Genomic DNA, 22074 nt, shown 5'->3' with positions numbered 1-22074 from the left:
AAATCCCAGGCGATAGGAGACCCTGTACCTCGCTTCCATTGACAAATTGATTGATGAGTAGAAATGGCCGCTCGCCCTACAAAGTATAAATAGTTTCAGGGCTTCGTATTCACCTGTACCGATCGAATTTTGACGCCAATAGGAAATAGTCATTGTGCATGCATTAATCGTGTGCTTGCATCCTTCGGCCTCACTCTCGCATATGTGTATATCGCATCAAAAAAATTGAGACGAAAATATTAGAAAAGCATTTTTTTCATAAAATCTCTTTACAGCCCCAGTTCCACATTCGAACTTTCTGATCTAGAAAGCCGCCATAGCATTCGCTCAACACTGACATTTTAACATAACCCCTTAACATAAGCTGTCTGTAGATGTGTTTTTACAAAACCCTCAAAATTCTAGTGAAATACCACAAATTTCGTTAAAATTATATGTCAAAGTTGTTGAACACAATTGACGCTTCGAGCGTTTGCATTTTCTCGCTGAAAAGGAACACGTAACACCACCAAAATGCATGATTTGGTAAGGCCTTAACGTAAATGTACCTATAATATATTACCTATATAATGATAAATTTAAGCTACATGAAATTTTTCATATAGCTTAAGTTTAATATTTGCTAAAGTAGTTTATGGAAATGTGAACTGTACTGTAGCAAACGCTATCAACGAATGAGCGCATCGCAGCTTCCCTCATCAATGCGCGATAACTTTCCCTCTTTTTACTTTTATATAGCAACTAATAGGTACTAATGTTTATACGTAGCGTTATAAAGTCTTATCATGCATTCAAAGACCGTGGTTAAATATCAAAGGGTAGAGAGCATTCATCAATTGGGAATGTCTGAAGATTGTACCGCGATACTATTAGCTCGGTGCGTGTCCTCCAATTTCCGAGCATTACTAATGCACGGTTTGAAAAATTTATGAGACAGAGAGGCAACAAAGAAATTAGTAATTTATATCTTGTTTCGAATAATTCCTACTCATCCGACAAAACATAACAGTTTTGTATTGCGCGCTCAGTATTTCGCTCAAATAATATTATAGATGTATAGATAATTTTTACGCACACACACGCACGCACGCACGCACGCACGCACGCACGCACGCACGCACGCACGCACGCACGCACGCACACACACACACACACACACACACACACACACACACACACACACACACACACACACACACCACAGGAGAGGTAGGCAGAGACCACGGAACGCCACTTTACTAATTACTTACCTTACTTTACTAATTTTTGTACCCAGCGTACTCTGCAACGCTACTGCACCAAAAAAGTATTTACGTTTACCTCTTCGTAGAGGAGACGCGTGCCCACTGCCCAGGGGGTCTACTCTTGTTCTACGTTCGATATCTGTCCGAAACAATTATTGAGATATTCGACCAAAACCAAAGACAATGATAAGTATGAAGCGTCATTCGTATCGTACGTCTTTTAAATTTAGTGGAGTGTTCTTATTTGACGGTAATTGTTTCGGACGAAGAATCTAATATAATACAGATACATATAACATGGATATAATACAGCTAGACAAACCACACCAATTACCTGGTCTTCTGCCATAAAGTAATTCCGTATACTATGAGTGCCCGAGCAACCAAATTGCCTCGTCGGGCACTAGCCAGAACACCTGACCATTTAGAAAAGATCATTCCCCAAATTGGTCCTATCGGGTATTGATCTCGCAGTCTCCTCATCCAGCGCCTACAGTGCAATTCGTTAGGCCACCGAGGGCGTCAAGTACAATATATATAATAATAATAATTTAGAAACTTTTGCTTTTTGGTGTGAGCACAATAACTCACGAATGTTTTAAGCAATCGGATGAAAAATAATAGAGCATACACGGGACAAACATTGGCTTTTTTAAAATTATGAATATTATTTTTCATAAGAAAAAGGACGTTTTTCTTATTGCCTTATAACGGAGACGTAGTGGAGAGATGTAATAATGTGACAGTTGGTCCGAGGTCCTCTCCGCATTAATTAAAATCAGAACGCCAGAGTGCGCAAGAACAGTGCGTTCGTAGGTTCCATATGAAACAAATGGGATTAAGAGCGATTCTGTGTTCAGATGCTTCGCATGGCCGACACGTGGAAGACGTGCAACAAAATCCGCGCAGCCGCCTTCCGCGTCGGCCTCAACCTCTGGGACTGGTACCGCCCCCTCGACCCCGAGGGCAACTCGCTCATCTCCGGTAGCTATCCTATTATTCCTTCTCGGTACAATAGATTTCTATGAAAATAACTATTGCTTGTAAATGAAAATGAAATCAAAAAATGGTACCAAATACGTTTTTGAAAATCACATATTCTGCATAAATTACCGATATCTTCGTTGTATATATGTATGTACGTATGTAAAGACATACATAAACATGTCTGCCAAATTCTCAAAAGTTTAACAGGAACGAAGATTGTTGGAAAATATTAAAAATTTGCAAAATCTCCCGGTGACCAGCTCTACCTAACTTCATTGAAGTGGGCAACACACTGACAATATCGCGAATATCTAAAAAGACGTTTCTTGCGAAAAGACAGTTCAAAGAATCAACGTAAAGACGGAAAATGTATTTTTTTCACTTCATCTTTTATAAGGAATTAAAGTAATTGCAAAATGTCTTTAAGCCCATTTACTAGATTAATATTTTAAACAGAAAGAAAACAAATCGTTTCTTTGTATGATTGCTCATAACGCAACGTTGGAAAATTACAGAGTCAAAATTTGTATCTGTGCTGGCGGGCCCCTTGCGGTCAGTGGTAGGTCTATCAGACGCAGAGATCTCGCAGCTGGCGGATTATTTCCGCGCACAAGACGGCCGCGTGCTCTATCACCAGCTCTGCCAGATCATACACGGCGAAGGTAAGGAATGCTCGCGTGTCTAAGTTGTCTCCTCAGCGTGGTTCGCTGCATTTATTGCAGATTTTAAGACTTTCGTAGTTATTCACGGTATGATGCTTATCACAAAACGAAGTATCGGGAATATAAAAATATAAAATTGAACAGTTTTGTGCTTTTATACAACATGCAATTTCCATTTTTACACAAGTGCCGCGCCTAAGTTGATAACTTCTCATCTTGTGTACAAAACATTTTTTCGCTTGCATTATACAATAACTGCCTGCGCTTAATTAATGAATAAAAAAAACCGACTTCCTCATTTTACACTCTGCCTTCTAAATTTGTACGTTATCAAAATAAAATATCTTCTTTCCAGAAAAGGAGATAACACCAACCAATTTTTGTAATCGGACTCCTGCTAACGGACCTCAAAACAAATATTAAATTTTGTTATATTCACTAAGGATTTCATTATTAGCTTTTCTACCGAACAATGCGTTAAAATCGTGTTGTTCTGCAAACCGCAGTCCTGTGTCTTGAAAATTTAAAACGGCTTCGTAGGTACATATTTATTTATTTCATCTTAGAAGGTACAAATAGTATATGCATACATACTTACTTATACCTTCAAGGTCTAAACGCTTGGGCTGTATTAACTTGTTCAGTGCTTAAACATTGAGGTCAGAGCCTAATCAATACAATGAATTAGATAAGGTGAAACTTTATTGGTAACATGTTGAAGTGCACTGCGCCGCCGCCACCTTACCCTGCTGACCTCGCCTCGCCTGCCCGATAATAGCCAGGGAAAATTACGATGGAACACAAATAATATAATTGTATCGTACCCTTGGTACGTGAGATCATACGTCAAAAGCTCTTTTATCACATGAAGTTATAAAAATAATACGAACTGTATAACTCTCCTATTATAGTGTAAAAAGGTTATAGATGAATATGAATTTCATGTTGTTGTCATTTCTACTCAGGATCACTCATGATTCTTTAGCATCTTATTGAGAATTATCTTTAAACGTTCCCATATAACCCGCAGATATTCGGGAATTAAATGTAATAGAACAACAACAAGACGCAACAGTTCGTTTTAATACTATATTGAAAGTCTCCAAAACAAATTGTGAACGGAAATGTGTGGATCGATCTTCGATGACTGCCGATAGATGCGGGCGCGCGCGACAAAACGTCGGCCGACTGTCTCCTGGAGGCATGCCCGCCGCCGCCCGAGCCCGCCTGCCACAAGCTGGACCAGTGGCAACTGCGCCGCCTCTGCTGCCTGCTGGCCACTATCGCCGATCGCCAGATACCGCTCAAGCCTTACTTCCAGGACTATGAATTGGTGATGTGACTTTTGCTATTCTGCCTTACTTAGACCATAAATACTACAATGCAATGGACCAAAAATCTATCAAGTTTCATTGGACTCGTCAAAATAATTCGTTCCCATATACCAGGAAATGGATTGCGTAGTACAGGAAGAAAGCATTTGAATATATCTTTTTCCAAATCTTGTAGACACGGTAGTTCTCATTTTGTTCTATAGAACATGGTGTCATCAGACAAAATGAGATGTTTTTTCTCAGTTTTTTCCTCGTATTAAATATAAATTGTAAGGCCACTAAAGCTGAATATATTAGCAACAGATTTTAAGAATTTCATGATTATATAAACTAAATGATTATGACCAATTACAGGTTTCTAAGTACGGTGTGAGTTCCTCTTATTTTCCCGATATTTTGAAACGCTCCATGTGGTCATGGGTTGACTCCACACGGTCACGGGTCGTTCAACCCTTGGGTCGACCCAAGGAGCGTGTAACCGTTCCGAAATATCTGCAAAATAAAATGAACTCATGCTGTGGTAAGAAACCTGTAATTGGTGATAATCAACATACTAGCATTTCACCCGAGCCCATTTCCTACTGACGTCATGAAACCAATGAGAATCTTGTTTTGCCCCAAAATGTTTCATTATGTTTCAGGTGTTTGACACAAAGCTCTTTGTTACAATTTGACTGTGAGGTATTAAAAGGTCTGAATATCGACATTAAAAAGTTTTGTACTGTAGTTTATTCTATATAACAATTTGAGAATAAAATAAGCCAAAATTTTTTTCATCTTGCCCGATGAACATCATGTTGTATAGAAGAAAATGAGAACTACCCATCAATTGTTTTTTGTTTGTTGTATAACGAGTGGAATATAAATTTGTTATCATTCATGCAGGTGGCAAAAAACGACGGGCGAATTACATTCGCGCACTTCGCGCGTGTCCTCAACTACATGGGCATTCTCGTGTCACCGGAGGATTTCAACCTGCTGGTGCGACGCTTCATCAAAGACTCGTACACGCTGGATTATGTCGAGTTCCTTAAAGCTGTTGAGGCAGTCAAGAAAGAGGGCATCCAGGGTCTCGGCGATGTAAGTTAACCTGACTTGCCCGTCTATTATGATCGTCTATATCTCTTTATGGTTATATTACCTAGTTATTACCTGGTTTACCGATAACACCTCTATATGTATGTTCAAGCTATTTTCACCGACACAAACGTACCGAACACTATATATTGGATATTGTTGTTTGCACAGGGATGTAGATAATATTCATAAAATTACTGGACAGTACCCTGTAACTACATACATTAATTAAATATAATTTAGCGTCATGGTCTTTCGTTGTGGTATATTTTTACTATAGGAAAGTGAAATTTTTTAAAACATGTAGCATTTTTTATCATACATCCTATGTGGTCTGCGAACTACCCTACTCAACTACCTACAGCAAAATAGGAAATAGACGAATTGGGAAAGTGGGCCATTTAGACAAGTAGACCGATTGTACCGAAGGGAGCAGATCTACCGTGGAAACTATTTTGACCCTTCGGCACTGTTATGTGAGTAGTTCTAAGTAGAAACGCGGCTGCGCCTCGCGTGATTTTTAGCAGTGTTGCCAGGTCTACTGTTTTTCCAGTGTATCTACTGTTTTTGGACAACATCTCCTGTTATTTAGCGAAATTCTACTGTTTTTTAGGAATTTTCAGATTTTTCGCTTTTTGCAACTATTTTTGTCGGCTTTTTAGATTTTGTGACTCTCTGAACATATTGAACATTTATCGGAGTATCGAGTTCTTAGGTTTCCGCGATTGTTACACATAGGAAATGAAACTATTTTTCCGGATTTAAATCGCGTATATTTGTTTTTTGGGCCCTGTAAAGGGCCCGAAACGTCGGTTTGTTTGAAAAAACAAATATACGCGATTTAAATTTATTCTTCGGTGCAATATCTTCCGATTTTTTCAGATTTAACCTGGCAACACTGGTTTTTAGTCACAATATACGTGTCAGAGTGGTTGTGTTAAATTATTGTTTCCCCAGTGACTCCCTCTGGTGGTATGTAACAATGGCGACGAGGCGAAAAAATTCAGTTATACGCGTAATAATGGCCAAAATTTCATTGGATCGCTAGCAGCTGTCAACCATAAAGTGCACGAATGGTCAACCTACAAGGACAGCCAGCAACATTGGTTCCTAGCAAACGATTTGACAGAGGAAGGAGACAAAGGCGGTGTTAAACTACGCGCCATATTGCCGAGTAGTTTAGCAGAATCTACCTACAGATTAGTGCGCGACCTAGCATTACCGGAACCACGCGAAAAAATAGCTTATGTGGATTTAGTGAAGTTACTCGATGAACATTTTCAATCTAAAAAGTGTGGGTTTGCGGAAAGATATACATTCCACAGTGCGACTCAAAACACAAACGAGACTAAGGCATAGTGGGCAGCTCGCGTGCGTGGCCTACCTGCACATTGTGAATTTAGCACGAGGGTGGTCGGCGAGCTCCTGCACGATCGTTTTGTTCTCGGGATGATACCCGGACCTGAACGCCATAAACTTTTTACTATGAAGATGGCAGAGCTCATTATAAATCAGGCGCTAGAAACCGCTGAGAATACGCGGAGTTCGCGCCTGGGGTCGCAGCGAGCAGCGGCGAACACGGTGAACATGACTCACGCCCCGTTGCAGATACTCAAGATTGTTTTCAAACTACAAATTGCAGCTGAGTAAATTAGTTTTACAGAGCTGTAATGGCGGACACATCGATACACTGGGCACGTTAAAATTACCATTTTTATATAGGAAGGTGACACATGATATCACTGTGTACGTGGTGAAGGGTAAGGTCCATTACTATTAGGCAGAGACTTTGTTGTCAAAGTTTAGACTAAATCTGTGCCCAGTAAATTACTGCGAGGCGGACTTACGTGATATCACAAAAAATCCTCGAAATTGTTTTCCAATAAATTAGACTGTTTTAAAAATTCAATTGTTGAACTAAAAGTAAAAGAGGGTACGAATCCTTTATTTTGCAGCTCCTTACGTCAGCAGGTAGAACAAGAAGTAAAAAATGGTCGCATTAGGTATATTAGTGCCTGTTCAACATTCGGAATACTCTAGGCCAACTGTTCCCGTTCTTAAGCAAGACAAGTCATTACGTTCGTGCGCCGATTATTTGGTTGCATTAAACAAACATTTCGACTCCAGCAACGTACAGTATCGAAACTACAAAATGCATACTTTACAGTAGACCCGTTTGAAGTTATATTTTGACTTAGAATAATAAGTTTTAATAGTGTTGTGAAAGTGACACCCAATCATGATAGCTAATTTTATGTGTTTTTCTTAGGCCTTAGCATGATTTAAAATTTTTTTTGCGCCTGATAGTAAGCTACACGCCTATCCATAACAGTTGCAGTGCCACTCAGAGCTTTAAATCGCAAAGATCTGAGAGCCACTGCTACAATAATGCTCACATTACTATTTGGCGGCACAAATAGTAAAGGTAACTGTTTCATAAGGTGCTCTACAGTCGACTAACAATCGACTTCTTAGGTTTTCGCGATTGTCACACTTAGGAAATGAAACTCTTCTTTTTTCGGCTCTAAATCGCCTGTATTTGTTTTTTCAAACAAACCAACGTTTCGGGCCCTTTACAGGTCCCATATAGTCACGACTGACGTCAGGTTCCGGACCTGTAATGAGCCGAACGTTTACGTACGAACGTACGAACGTAACAAACCTTTGTTTGAAATAATAAATATACGCGTTTTAGACCCGAAAAAAAATTGTTTCATTTCCTAATAAAATATTTATTACATAAAATTACTTTGTCAAGAATCTTTTACATTAGGAAAACTATGTAAATATCACAAAAACCCGCGTATGAACACGAAATCTTTGTGTGATGTCGATATTATATATATTACTTGCATACAGGTAAAGGCTGTATGTCACTATTGCGATTTTGCCCAGTGCAGTTGTCGGACCAAAATTCAATGTCTACTGCATCATTAGTTATATTGTATTCAACAAAATCTAATAAACAGCTACCGGTTGGTAGTTTGCGTCGTTTGCTCCAAGTTTGCCAATATTGTACGGTCCTCTAATCCCAGTAAAGCAAATAGTCAAAGGTATCAGTGACAACGTGCTTTTAAAATAAAAGAGAGCGACTTCACCGGAAAGGCAGTTGAGAAAATTTTGGAAATCGTATGATACGTATACTATTTTTGATGCAGTTTTAATTGTCATCATGTAAATCTTTCATAACTTGTGCTTAAGATTTTCGTGCGGTTTCCTTGTTTGAAATGTGCTTGTCATAAGTCAACACCTGCTTTTCAGTAGGGCTTCATCATCATCATCAACCTTTTTGTACGACTCTGGGCATGTGTTTCCTGTCAAGCAAAGATTTAGACCATTGTCATATTTCCTGTCAGGCAAAGGTTCAGACCATAGACCAATGCGGTTACGGACTTCACACGTTTTCCGAGTTTTGTGAACCTTCTTCAACGTGCAGGTTTCATTACGATGTTTTTCCTTAAACCGGAATGCTCATGCTAAATATCGAATGAAATTTCACACGTGAATTCTGAAAAACTAGAGATGCGAATCCGGATAGAACCCACAGCCTCTGCTTGAGATGTGGTAGGTCAAACTATTAGACTACTAAACGCTGTGGAAATCAATTATGAGACCATTACATATCTTGTCACCCTCTGTAGACCAAGCGGAAAAAACATCATTGTAAATATCTCTTTTTCAGTTGTCACGCACAGGAGATTCTACGAAAAAACATATTTTGTAGTAACTGCTTTAATTATGAAATCAGACTAAATCGTGTACATTTATTTGTTCAAACGAACCATGCTTTCAGGCTCTTTACAGGTCCCATGTTCACGGCTGGCTGAGATGGTAAAGTCGTCAACCAGTTATGTCTAATATTAATGCAAGCCACCCTATTTTACACTCAGAGTTAAACATTTAAAAAATCGAATCTGCCAATTTGCGAAGTATCTAGCGTAGAACAACATTGTAACTGTTAGACTCGATAGATGTTTTCCACAGAAAACCATGGAAAGTGGTACATTCGATAGCTCTCAAGAATAGAAATAAACACGTATACTATCGAAAGTGCCAGTTACAACTTTGTCGAAATTACGTCCACCTAGAACACTGTCGAATCTCCTCTTTTCGATAGTTTTTCTTGTCTGATCAGCCATCTGGTCACTTGGATAAGAAAAAACGACATAAAGAACTAATTATTTAAAAAATATACAGGAACTGGTTACATAAGTGATATTTTAGATCATTTATTTTTGATATTATACAGGGATATAACAAAATTGTAATTACTTACCGAGTTAATTATAATTTTTTTCGTTAGACGTGGTTTAACCGTCACGTTGTTGTTTATGTTTTAATACGAAATTAAGGCGATGAGGTGCCCAAAATCGCTTAAATATGGTGTTTTTGTGTAAGTTTTTAAGCGATAACATAGCACGTGGAACTTTGAAAATAGTACATCCTGTAACACGTATCTTGAAGTTCCTAGAATATTGCTTATTGTAATAGGTAATACAAAAACTGGATTACAGTGAGACTCTGGTGGTTATTTTTGACATATTTTTCTCGGGCAAAACAAACTTGCTTACTACCAAATTTGGTGTGGTTATTTAAATGGTACTTATCTTGATCCTGACACTTTATTTGTTTTAAATAAAAGACAAATAACAAATTTAGTAGTAAAAAGTAACTTTCGCCTACTAAAGTACGAGCTAAAAATTTGCTTGCAAATTATGGACAGGCACTTAACAGTGTCAAAAATATCATATACAAAAAAATACGTAAATATGTAAATATAATGCACCAATCGTTGAAATCAAAACGTTGGATTAGAACCTAAAACACAAAGTATTCAAAACAAAAATGAACTTATTTTTTGCGTTCTTGATTATTTAGTAAAATTGCAAAGTTGAAAACTTCTGCTGCGTAGCTTGCGTTCGTGGGATACGTTGCCAGACCTCTGTTTTGACATGGTTTTGACAAATTAATTTATATTGTATTGTAATCGGTATTGTACCGCCGAGCACGATACTTACGAGATATGTAGTTGGACATAGTTATGCAAACTATAACCAACCCACAAAATGTCACTTTTGAGATAATTAGATTTTTGTAAAAACAGTGTAAAGAAATAAATAGATAAGTTATTTGAGACTAGAGATGCGCCGAGTACTCGTTTGCTACTCGGTACTCGGTGTACTCGGCCGAATAACTCAGTTCATGAGAAGAGTACTCGGTTAGAATAAAGCATCACAGCTATAGACATAATAAAGTAAAATCAACAATATATTTAAAATATTCAAAAGAGATTTATTACTAGAAATTGTAGACAATTTTAACAATTTCTAGCAATTCGGTAATTTAAAAAGAAACTTTACATTATTAATATTTAAAATTTAACAAAGGCAAGTTATCATGTCAGAATATTTACAAGGTTTTCTGCGCGTTCAGGTAATAGTCTATTCCTTTTTTCTTCATACACATTACCCGCATCGGCAAATAACCGCTCGCTATACACAGTGCACATAAAAATACTCGTGCCAACTATGCCAGTTTTGGATATTTTGTTTTATGCTCTGCCCACCATTGGAAAGGACTCTGCTCTCGTGACAATAAACTTTCATTGACATATCGGCATAATTCTAGAGCAACGGGGGCTTTTAGGGTCATCGCGTTCCGGTTGTAATGAACCGAGTAACTCGGCCGAGTACTCGGCTCGGCAAATGTTAAACCAAGTAATATTCGGTACTCGGTTACTCGGTAAAACTTGTACTCGACGCATCTCTATTTGAGACAAACGATGTACTGTAGCAATGAGAACGATATAGGAAAACTATTATATTATATTATAGCAATAAATAGAAAACATTATGTATCTTTTATTTAGTTAACGAGAACCATGTTCTAGTTTTCGTAATGAAAACGCCAAAGATCTACAGTACTTCAGTACATGTGACATGGATCCGTTTGGCATATTTTAAAAAAGACATTATATGAAGTTAAGCAGCAAGGTTCTTTTTAGCTATTTAAAAGTTACTTATTTAGGGTTGGTACCCTGAAGGATTTTTATTTTCTCCGTTTTGGCTTGGTATGTTGCCAGGATGTTTTGTGAGCGGGTAAAGGACACGTCTGGTGCTTTGATATTTTTTGGTTTGATAGCATGTGTGTATTTTAAGTACAACGCCATCTGTTAGCGGCAATCAATATTATGTTAAATCAAGCGGAAGGTCCAACTACCACTCTTACTGCAGCGGGGCATACGGCGCCACCTTATCGGAGAAATTATAGTAGGCGCGTTATCGCTCAAGGTCATCGACGCAAGTTCATCGACTCTTGTCAGCGCCTTAACCACACATCTACCTCGGCTATTCATTTTTAAACTCGATTTAAAAAAAAAACAAAGAGCAAAACAAAAAATAAGTAACTAAAAGTAAACGAAAGAGACATGCCCTGTCACGCATGAAAGAGCATGATCACTCTCTCACATCGCATCGCGGCGAATATTGACGATTCGGTCAGTTACGAACTGTGTGAGCACACCGTCGCGCTTTAGAACAGTATCGATTGTACCTTATTCGATAATATTTGTCGCTCATAGTGTGAAGTACCTTATATTATATATTAAATACTATCTTAATTTAAAACTTCACTTAATATGATTTTTTTACCAAACTATATATTTTTCTAATAGTGTATCATATACTCTTCCAATTGTTGCAATAAAAAAAAAATTAGATTTTGTAGTTACGATACTGTTTGTTGCGGCAGTCGATTTACTTGTTGAGAAATACCCACTTCCTCGAATAGACGAACTTTTTGCTAAGCTGAGCGGGGCACACACACAGGCCTTTATATATATACACGAGACTTCTGTTTGGCTTAGCAAGTGCATCAGCCATTTTTCAGAGAACCATGGAGACCTTACTTGCAGGCCTAAACGGAGTTCGAGTTTATCTGGACGAAATCTTGGTAACTGGCAAAAATAAAAGCGAACATGAAGAAAAACTACACGGAGTATTTAGTTAGAACAAGCCGGGCTGGTATTGCAAAAAGAAAAGTGTTCCTTATTCCAAAATTCGGTGTCATACTTAGGATTTACTATAGATAAGCGCGGTATTCATAAATCACCCGAAAGTAAAAGCCATTTTAAAAGCGAGAGTGCCAAGTAACGTAACAGAATTGAAATCGTTTCTGGGCTTGGTTAATTATTACAGGAATTTTGTAAAGAATGCGTCGTCAATACTGAGCCTTTGACATGAACTATTGCAAAAAATGTGTCCTTGGGTATGCAATAAAGAACACCATAAGGCAGTAATAGCAATAAAACGGGACTTGGCGTCGGAAAAAAATTTAGGACATTTTAATCCCGATAGCAAACGATTTCTGACCGTAGATGCGTCGCCGCGCGGCCTTGGCGCGATTTTGTCAACGTTTGTAGGCGGAGTAGAAAAACCTACATCATATGCGTCGCGCTCATTGCCTGCAGCCGAAAAGCGATACAGCCAAATCCAAAAAGAGGCTACATCAATATTTTTTGGAATGCGCAAGTATCATCAATACTTATATGGGCGTGATGTTCCGTTTATTGGACCGCCCATAAACCACTTTTGTTCTTTTTTAATCCAAATAAAGGCGTACCGGCAGTGTCAGCTAACCGTCTACAGCGTTACGCAATATTCTTATCAGCTTATAATTACCGTATAGAATACGTTGGCAGCCCCCGCAACACAGCTGATTATTTGAGTCGGGCGTCAGTCGAAGAACCGGTTTCGCCTAAGGACAACTAGCCACTTGACAGGGCGACCTACGTACATTTCGCTTGTAAGGGTGAGTGGTTTTTAGCACTCACAGAAAAGCAGGTACTTGCGCTGACAAATTGCTATCGCAGATAAAACGGTTCATTTTAGAAGGCTGGCCTACCAAAGTAAGTGATTTAACATTAAAACCATATTTCGAAAACCGTAGCGAGATAGCTGTGGAGGACGACCTTCTCATGAGAGGTCATAAAGTATTATTTAATTATTCCGTACTCCCTGCGAAAAAAAAAAATAGAATTACACACAGGTCACTTAGGGGCCCAGAAAATGAAATCACAAGCCCGTGACAGGTTTTGGTGGCCGCAGTTATCCACTGATATCGAACAGTCGTAGCCACGTGCAGCGTGTGCCGCCCGCGCCCCACTCACGCCCTGGCCTTTCCCGCCGCACAACTGGCATCGCGTGCACATTGATTTAGCAGGACTGATTGATAATAAAACCTTTTTAGTGGCAGTTGATGCGTACTCTAAATGAGTTGAGTATTTCGATGTGTCCAATGGTTATAACTCTCGGGTAATAATAGAAAAGTTATGCGAAGTGATGTCGAGATTTGTGGTATTTCATAGGATTTGTTCGGATAACGGAACTTATTTTGTGTTCAATGAGTTTAACGAATTTTTCGCTCGTAATGGAATAAAACATTTAACCTCCCCAGTTTACAATCCGGCCAGTAATGGCCACTGTGAAATTTATGTCAAATAATAAAACTGGCAATCGAAGGACTTGTATTATCACAAACAAAAGCCAAAGATTTTAATTTAAAATTACAAGAATTTTTATTACATTACAGAAACTCAGAGCACAGTACTACAGACAGATCCCCTTCAGAATTATTATTTGGGCGTAAATTGGATCTCATAGTCCCACGTTACAAAGAAACTTGGTGCATCTGTGTCCATTGTGCACATGGAACTCTCAAACCGGAGCATAAAAAACATTTGAATCAAATACTGAAATACAAGGGGGAGGAGGAGCAGAAGGAAGACTGCGCAGATACACCACACGCATCGCAGCATCGCCGCAAGTGAGTGGGCCTCCAATCCTGCCCCCCGTGCTACTGGCTCACCCTTCGGCGACCGCCGCATCCGGCGAGCGCGACACGAGTGTTAAGCAGCCCTCTGGGCCGTCTGATGGAATCGACTCGGACGCCGAGCGTTGGCTCGAGTGCGAAACCAGCCCTGACGTGGAGTCTTCCGCACCTGAGTCCGCCGCGCTAGAAGCGCTTGTACTCAACCCTTCAGCTCAGGCTCAGCCTCAGATACCTAACTATGAAGCGCCCCCGGAATAAAATAGACTATCGAAAGTTCTTTTAGTTTTAAGTCTAGTTTATGTTCTTTTAGTTGTAAAAAATAAAGGTGGAGGGATGTTATGTTAGTACCTACTAAGTTACCTAATAAGTACCTAGTTCTAAGTAGAAACGCCGCTGCACCCCGTGTGGTTTTTAGTTAAAATATACGTGTCAACATGAGTGGTTGTGTTTAATTATTGTCTTCTCAGTGGGTCCCTCTGGCGGTAGATAACAGGTACAATCGGTCTACTTTCGCGACCAGCCACTTTCTTACGTCAGCAAGATTTTTCGGAGCTCTCAGTATTTCATTCGGTTGCTTTAGTAGTTTTATTGACGCAAATTAACGGCAACTTATTAAGTAATTCAGCAATATTGATAATTTTCAATACGCTCATTCTTTATTTACTTTTCGGAACTTTAATTACTACCCTTCTATTATTTACTTTTTGGGGTTCGCGGTTTTTTTTGTCCAGGATTATTTCGATTGTTATTTATTTTACATAAGTAATTTTTATTTACTTAATAGTTTCGGTTAACAGTACAGTATGACGTACAGATTCATAGTCATAATTTCGCGCGCAGGCGTATCGCAACCCGGCGGCCTTGATCGACACGACGCTGCCGAAGATTTCGCGGCCGGAGGTGGAGGCGGGGCTGTCGACGGAGCCGCTTGGCCCCTCAGAGGTGTACCACCCGGCAATGAACTCGCCTCGCCCGACGCGCGACCTCGTTGAGATCATGCTGCGTGTGCAGGAGCACGTACTTAAAAGCAGGATTCGTGTCTCAGAGTTCTTTAGGGTAAATATATTTTGCAAAGGCACCGAAACAAGATTCTCAGCAGGTGCTTGGTTAGATTACCTGACCGAAACTGAAAAAACCTACATTTCGATAAGAACCATTTATTTATTTCCTATACGTCGTAGTAAGCAATTACAGAGCAAATTCAAGAAAAAAAAGCGATGACTAGGTGTAACTACTTTACTGTGATTGCAACAAAACTAGCACATTTTTGAAAATGCCTGTATCCATCAGTAGACTTATTATTAGCATTAAGAGTGTTGATGTTTCTTTGTGATGTATACAGTTTTTAAAATAGGTATTTCTTATTGTAGTGCTTGAATCTTTGCAGGACTATGACCCTCTTAACAGTGGCAAGGTGCCGCCGATGCAGTTCCGACGCGCGCTAGACCAGTGCGGGCTGGGGAAGATCCTCACGCCCGATGAGGCGCTCTGCATCATACGCCACTATATCGACCCTAACGACCCACAACGCCTCTGCTGGCGCACCTTCGAGGACGACTGCGACCAAGGCACGTAACGCACTTAACAACTAACACTGATCACCACACTGTAGCTTATGTTAGGCACCAATGACCTTGCAGAATGTATTGTAAGTATTTGTATCGAATGCAGTGTTCACGATAAAGGAACTAGAGAAGCACCCAGATGTGACGCCAGGGGCCGCGGCGGAAGTGGTTTCCTCGATGCCGATAATGGGTTCGATGGAAGAACGCGGCGGGCCCAGCGAGGCCGAGCTGGACGAGGCCGAGACGGCGATGCTACGCGTTCGCGCTGCCTGTAACGAGCGCTCCATCGACCTTCGACCCGCCTTCTGCGATCATGACTAGTACAATCTCAATCCATATGTACCTACTATGAAACAAATGTCGCACTACTAATACAATAGTGTGTTAACTCAAAATGTGAATTAATTCAGTACAGCTGAAAAACGAATTGCTCAGTTCCCGTGAAAGATTATTATAATTTATGTTTAGGTTAAAATTTATTACACATCTGAACAATTTCCTACTTGCCAAATAGAAGTATATTTAAAAATAAGTGAGAAATAATTTCATATTTTTGAGTAAGGACTGTTTTGTCCTGAACTAGCTCACGAAACGTTTGTCTCATTCTGGATTAAGTAGATATATTTTAATGGTTCCTTATGACAATATTCTAATGACAATTTTATAGGCACGTAGAGAAACAAATTTGTCGTTCAGAAATGGTATAATCTTGAATTTCACATTTTTTTGAGTTACAACACTATTGTATTAGTAGTGCGATATGTCAAAATTGTTATACAAAAGTACAAGCATTTAAAGTGCTTCCGACCGAGACCAAGGGAACCAGTAACTATAAAGTATAGTCCCATATCTCATCTGCTAAGTTTTGTTTGTAGTGCCCCTCCCTATCAATCTTTGGTTTTACTGTTACCTGTCCAAGCAAGCCTGCATAGGAACCACCTTGTCAGCGGGTCCAGACCCCAGATCAGCCCGTGAACACAGGCTTCATCTGGTTCTCAAAAGGCCTTGCATGGGCGCCCCGAGTACACGTACAGCACCCTCCCTATTATTATTTTTATCCCAATTACATATATTGTCCAGATAGATACCGCAGCTAATGGCTCGCTCACCTCCCGTTGTACATTGCACAACTATCAGTTGCTAAGTCGTTGACTCTAATTTCAGCTGTCAAAGAGCTGTCGGCCGAAGTGTCTCTTCAATCCCCAAATTTCTTAGCGGCTAGAGGGTTGGAGGATATCTAGCTTATCCTCTACTAGTTCTCCGGATTAGTATCGGAGACGTCAGCCGCAGTGCCCAGCGAAAGCCGGACATAACTTCCTACTGAAACGGCAACTCAGGTGCCCCACATCTTTTCGCATTTGGCCCTAGTCCAGTCCGCCACTAAGACGCGCTAACTGCGCGCGGGATAGATCACACATTCTCTCTGTCCGGACGCCCGCTGAACCTACCTTGGTCTTACCGGGGAGCCCGTAATCTCCCCGGAAAGCGCTATCCATCGGGTGAGTGAATAGGGACAAACTGAAAAGTACAGTCGTAGAGACAAGCCAAGTCCATGACGGCTGCACGATGTGTGCAGCACGAATAACGGGCACGTGGCGCGGTCGGTGGTGAAGCGCGTGCTGGCGCGCCTGGGCGTGCTGCCCACAGGCGCGCAAGTGCGCGCGCTCGAGGCGCGCTACCTCGACGACTGCGGCTTCAACTATGTCAAGCTGCTGCAAGAGGTAAGCATCGCTCACGTAAACAATACATATCTAATAACTTAGCTCCGAATAATCATCTTACCAGTATAAACCTCAACTCACACTGGCGTAGAGGCGAAGCGTCGCAACGCGTCATGTTTTTCGCCCATAGTATATTCATCTATATTTTCCCATTATTAAGGTACAAATTTGTGTTATGCAAATATGGAAACGGGCGTCGACACGCGATAACGCGATAAACTTGGATGCAGTCGAGCGGCTTCGCGCGTCATTTGAGCGCAGTGAGGCGTCAGACGCCGACTACACAGTTATCCGGGGGTAGTAATGCAAGGGTCGTCGCGCGATGACGCGCGTCGCCAAGCGTTGTGGTTGAAAAACAGGACGCGACGCGACGCTTCGACTCTGCACCAGTGTGAGTTGAGCCTAAGAGTTGTAGGGCGCCTCTACAACAACAATTCCCCAATTTCTAATACGATTTATACCCCATTTGAGATAATTCCCTTCACATTGAGGTATTAGGTGTGTATACATGTACTTGTGCTTTAATTACTTCTTTATTCACGTCAGCTTAACGAGCGACCGCCGGAGAGCTCCCAGATTGCAGGCCCGTCGACGGGGCCGCACACCACCGCTGCACATACTGTCGACCCGCTGGAGACCGACATCGTGAACATCCTCGCCAAGATCAAGGGAAAAGTATGAGCATACTTACTCCCACTTGTGCTTCGCTTTCTTCAATGGAACAACAAAAACGTGCTTCGATTGAAACTGAATTTGACTCCAAATTAGCGTTCGGGTCGGAAAGCTTAATTATGTGTCAGTCCAGGAAGTAAACTTTCCACCCATCGTTCGTTCAAATTCTGAACGAACGAGCCGTTAGGCGTCACTGAGTACTCGAGTGCGTATCAGTCATTCTAAACGTTCGGACTTACTAGAGAAAGGAGATGCAGATGAGATCACTGAGACAAACTTGTCGTGCGCAGATCGTGCGCGAGGGCATCTCCCCGCGTTCGTTCCTACGGCAGTACGACCTGCACAACGAACTGGTGATACCCCGCGCTGACTTCTATCGTGGCCTCGCATCTTCCGGCGTTTCTCTCACACCTCTTGAAATGGACACGGTCATGGAAGTGTAAGTATACAAGACGCATAACCTATATGCTTACCGTGTCACCTATACTACTATTTTTTCACTTATTGTTTGATATTATACATTGTACTTACCTATTGTAATAGCAATTTACCGAATAATTAATTAAATAAATTAAACTATGGAGTTCTTAGGTTATTGTTACACATAAAAAATAAAAGTAAAACGGTGAAACCATCAACAGTCGAGCGAAGACCTGCCATTTAATTTACCTTACGTGAGAGGTGTTACAGACTAGATCGGAAGAGTCCTCAGGCGTGCGTCTATCAATACCTATTTCAAGCACCTGAGGAAGATTTCTCAGTTCCGGAGTGTACAAGCTTGAATGCAAGTGCGATCTCTCTTATATTGGACAAACGAAGCTAAGTATTTGTACCCGCGTCAATGAACATAGAGCTGATATCGAACACCATCGCGTAAACAAGTCTGCAGCCTGCGAGTAGGTACGCCATAGATAAACCAACACGCTCAACTAAGTTCGACAAACCCCAGGTCCTTGCAAAAGAAGTCCCTTAACTACCCAAGATGCTGCGGGAGGCCACTGAAATTAAAAATATCCTAAGTTCAACAGGGAAGATGGTTTCTCCGTACCACCAGTTTGGGATCCTGTATTTCCTCTGATGAATACTCCCAAGCCGACCTAAGACTGCAGTAGTAATTATATTACATGTTTTAATTGATTGAAATTACCATTATTACTTAATAATAAAATTAAATGTAACAAAAAAAATATATTGTTAAAATAAACTAATTTTGTCAAACACGTGTAAAATTAAAATGTTTCTTAAAAAATTTTAAAATAAGGTATTTAATTAATAACTTTTGTAACGATATTGAAAAATAGGGTGATTTGCATTAATATTAAACATAACTGGGTGATGATTTTACCACCTCAGTCATCCGTGACCATGGGACCTTTAAAGGGCCCGAAACGTTGCTTTGTTTGACAAAACCCAAAGAAATATACGCGATTTAGATCCGAAACAATTTCCTATGCAATTGTCATGAGCACGTACTAGTAAAAGCCGCACACCTGCTAGTAATCGTCAGTAATAAAATAATCGCAACAAACGGGTGTTCAAGTCACACTTTATCACCATTAATTCTCACGCGGTCTGTTGGCACGTACAGTTTCTGTGCGCCGGGGCGGCGGCGGTATGTGGAGTACGAGCGGTTCTGCTCGACGGTGGGCGAGGCGCTGACGCAAGACGGGCTGGAACGTGCGCCGCTACTCGAACCAGTTCCCCACGTGCCCACCATCGACTCACCTTACAACTTCCTCAACTTCGAGGAGCGCAACATTGTCTCCATGGCGCTCGCGAAGCTGTCCAAATTCCCCGACCAGTATTCCAACATTCTCGAAGTTTTCAAGGTTATTATAATGATCTTGATTATGACTTCCTAGTACTATCGTTCTTTATCTTTATAAACTGCACTGCTTCAGTTTCAGATTATGTAACAATTTTAGGCTTTTGTGCGACATTTCATTTCCGACCGAAAGGTGCCAATGTTCCTGTCACATGACCAGATACGATTTCTTTTGTTGGAAAAGGTATTGTTTTTGTTGTGCCTTTCAGTGGTGCCACCTATTCATGTGCACATTGTTTGACTGCTGGCGCAACTAACGATTGTTTCCTAATCCTTTGGTACTTTAGCACCAACCTCAATAAAGTTGTAAATGATTATTAGTGCAGACATTTTTCCAATTGGCATGCTTACACGGTTTAGTATGTTAATTAATGTCACCAATGATAAAGATGCGACTTGTACCCCGTGTTCAGCGTATTAGCTGTGGTGTGGCAGGACATGGACAAGGAGCGCTGCGGCACGCTGCCGCGCATCTCGGTGGAGCGCGCGCTGTGCACGCGCAACCTGCTGGCGCTTGTGTCGGCGCGCGAGCGCGACCTCATCTACAAGTGCTTCGGCTACCGTCGCGGCTGTGGTACCGAGGTAATCACCACTTTAACGTCTTGCCATTGCGTACTTACACATCTCCTGATGAGAGTTTAATTTTTCTTCGCATAATATAATAATAAAATCTACATTTGATTTCAGATTTTTAACCTAAGAGAACTCGAGTTATACTGACTCAAAAATTTTGCCACAATAGTAAAATAATCTTTTGCATAGTGATAACTTTAATTAAAATTAAAAACCTCCGGTACAAATCAATGCAGATACTCCAAAAACACAATAAAGTCATCATCTATAGACTAAGGCTGCTAACAGATTGACTGTAGGTATATTTGCAGTTAATGCGTGAAGTCGTAATCAACTTCACGCACTAACTGCGTGCAGTCGATCTCGGCCGTGAAGTCGGTTTCAACTGTTTCGAAGTCTCGGATAACGTCTTCACGCATTAACTGTAAACATGCAGTCAACTGTTAGCAGTCTAACAACTCGTCCAGACCATTTCAATGAGCCGTAATGCAATAGTTTTACAGTAAGTAGTCGAGAAGCAGCATAACTAAAAACTCATCCCCATTAAATTAGCCTCCAAATAAAAAATAGTTTCTATGTAAGAAGTAACAGGCACACAGTTACACATACAATGGCTCCACTTGTAACTGTCCTCTTTTTTGTGCGTGGTTAATAATAAATATTGACGGACGGAAAAAATATGGCATCATTCCGAATGCAATGTTATGGTACAGGTAAACTACCGTGCGCTTGTGAACGCGCTAGATATCATCAACGCTACGAATATGGCGCAGCCTTGCTAGTCGCGGCCGTTGCAGCCGTCGCAGTCGCAGAACTACTAAAGCCTCCCAAGTTGTAGTGGTATTTCCTAACCTTTACAATGTACTTAAATAAATTACAGTTTGTTGTGTGTGCGGTTATTTCTTTGTGTCATTTTAGCGTCTAAGAGCGTTTGAGCACTACGTCCGATTTGTATCTGTTTCGGATTCGGAATCCGAGAAATGACGGTCCGAAATTTCAAAGAGATCTTTTCATGTCTAGTGTAAACGATATTCATATTTTCTCGGATTCGATTCGGAGTTAGTGCACAAGCGACATCCGAAGTGCGTCCGAGGTTTCTAGATTTGTGTAGTCTCGGATTAAGAACGAACCACGAACCGGATGCATTGCGCAAACGCACTTACACTCAGCAGAATGGAGAATCCGACTACGATTTGAAAAAAGAACAGAATATATAGAAATAGAAATAAAGAAAAGCGTTCATAATATGAAATCAACACACTGTGTTTTCCGTTTCACTTAACTAAAGTGCCCCCAATACTCTGAAACGTAGGCAGATAATTATCATTATTTATATGGCTAATTGAATTACACACACCGTAACAACAGCGGCACCGCTGCCCGCCGCCGCTTCAGCGCTGCAGTTGCAGTCGCCCTTGTATATGTATAGACCGTTTCGTACACGCATCGCGATCGCGACGTTACTTGATACCGCGACGGCAGCGGCGAACGCTGCGCTACTGCAATTCTCTACCAATGTTCGATTTCGGTTGACGACTCAATATGGACTGTATTTGCAACCCTGGTGCTGTGGTATGACGCCGTA

General features: G+C 40.7%; 1 protein-coding gene across 1 annotated transcript; it reads left to right on the top strand.

Moving 5' to 3' along the window:
• The first annotated feature begins 353 nt into the window (after window positions 1-353).
• Window positions 354-21367, top strand: LOC113237849. The gene is made up of 14 exons (XM_026474544.1): window positions 354-525; window positions 2105-2228; window positions 2747-2893; window positions 4051-4226; window positions 5113-5307; window positions 14974-15189; window positions 15521-15701; window positions 15805-16018; window positions 17275-17419; window positions 17966-18094; window positions 18382-18530; window positions 19680-19920; window positions 20352-20498; window positions 21203-21367. Exons 1-14 carry the CDS (start codon window positions 514-516, stop codon window positions 21269-21271), a joined length of 2145 nt encoding a protein of 714 aa, XP_026330329.1. The 5' UTR covers window positions 354-513; the 3' UTR covers window positions 21272-21367.
• The last annotated feature ends 707 nt before the right edge of the window (window positions 21368-22074 follow it).

Source organism: Hyposmocoma kahamanoa, unplaced genomic scaffold, assembly GCF_003589595.1.
Source record: "Hyposmocoma kahamanoa isolate Upper Pololo Valley unplaced genomic scaffold, ASM358959v1 94, whole genome shotgun sequence".
In the NCBI taxonomy this organism is placed as follows: domain Eukaryota; kingdom Metazoa; phylum Arthropoda; class Insecta; order Lepidoptera; family Cosmopterigidae; genus Hyposmocoma; species Hyposmocoma kahamanoa.
The sequence above is the reverse complement of the archived record's forward strand: the minus strand, read 5'-3'. Positions and strand labels throughout refer to the sequence as shown.

Coding starts and splice junctions, on each gene's coding strand:
- LOC113237849 (XM_026474544.1), top strand. Junction 2,894..4,050: donor CCAGATCATACACGGCGAAG/GTAAGGAATGCT, acceptor GACTGCCGATAG/ATGCGGGCGCGCGCGACAAA. Junction 20,499..21,202: donor GTCGCGGCTGTGGTACCGAG/GTAATCACCACT, acceptor GTTATGGTACAG/GTAAACTACCGTGCGCTTGT.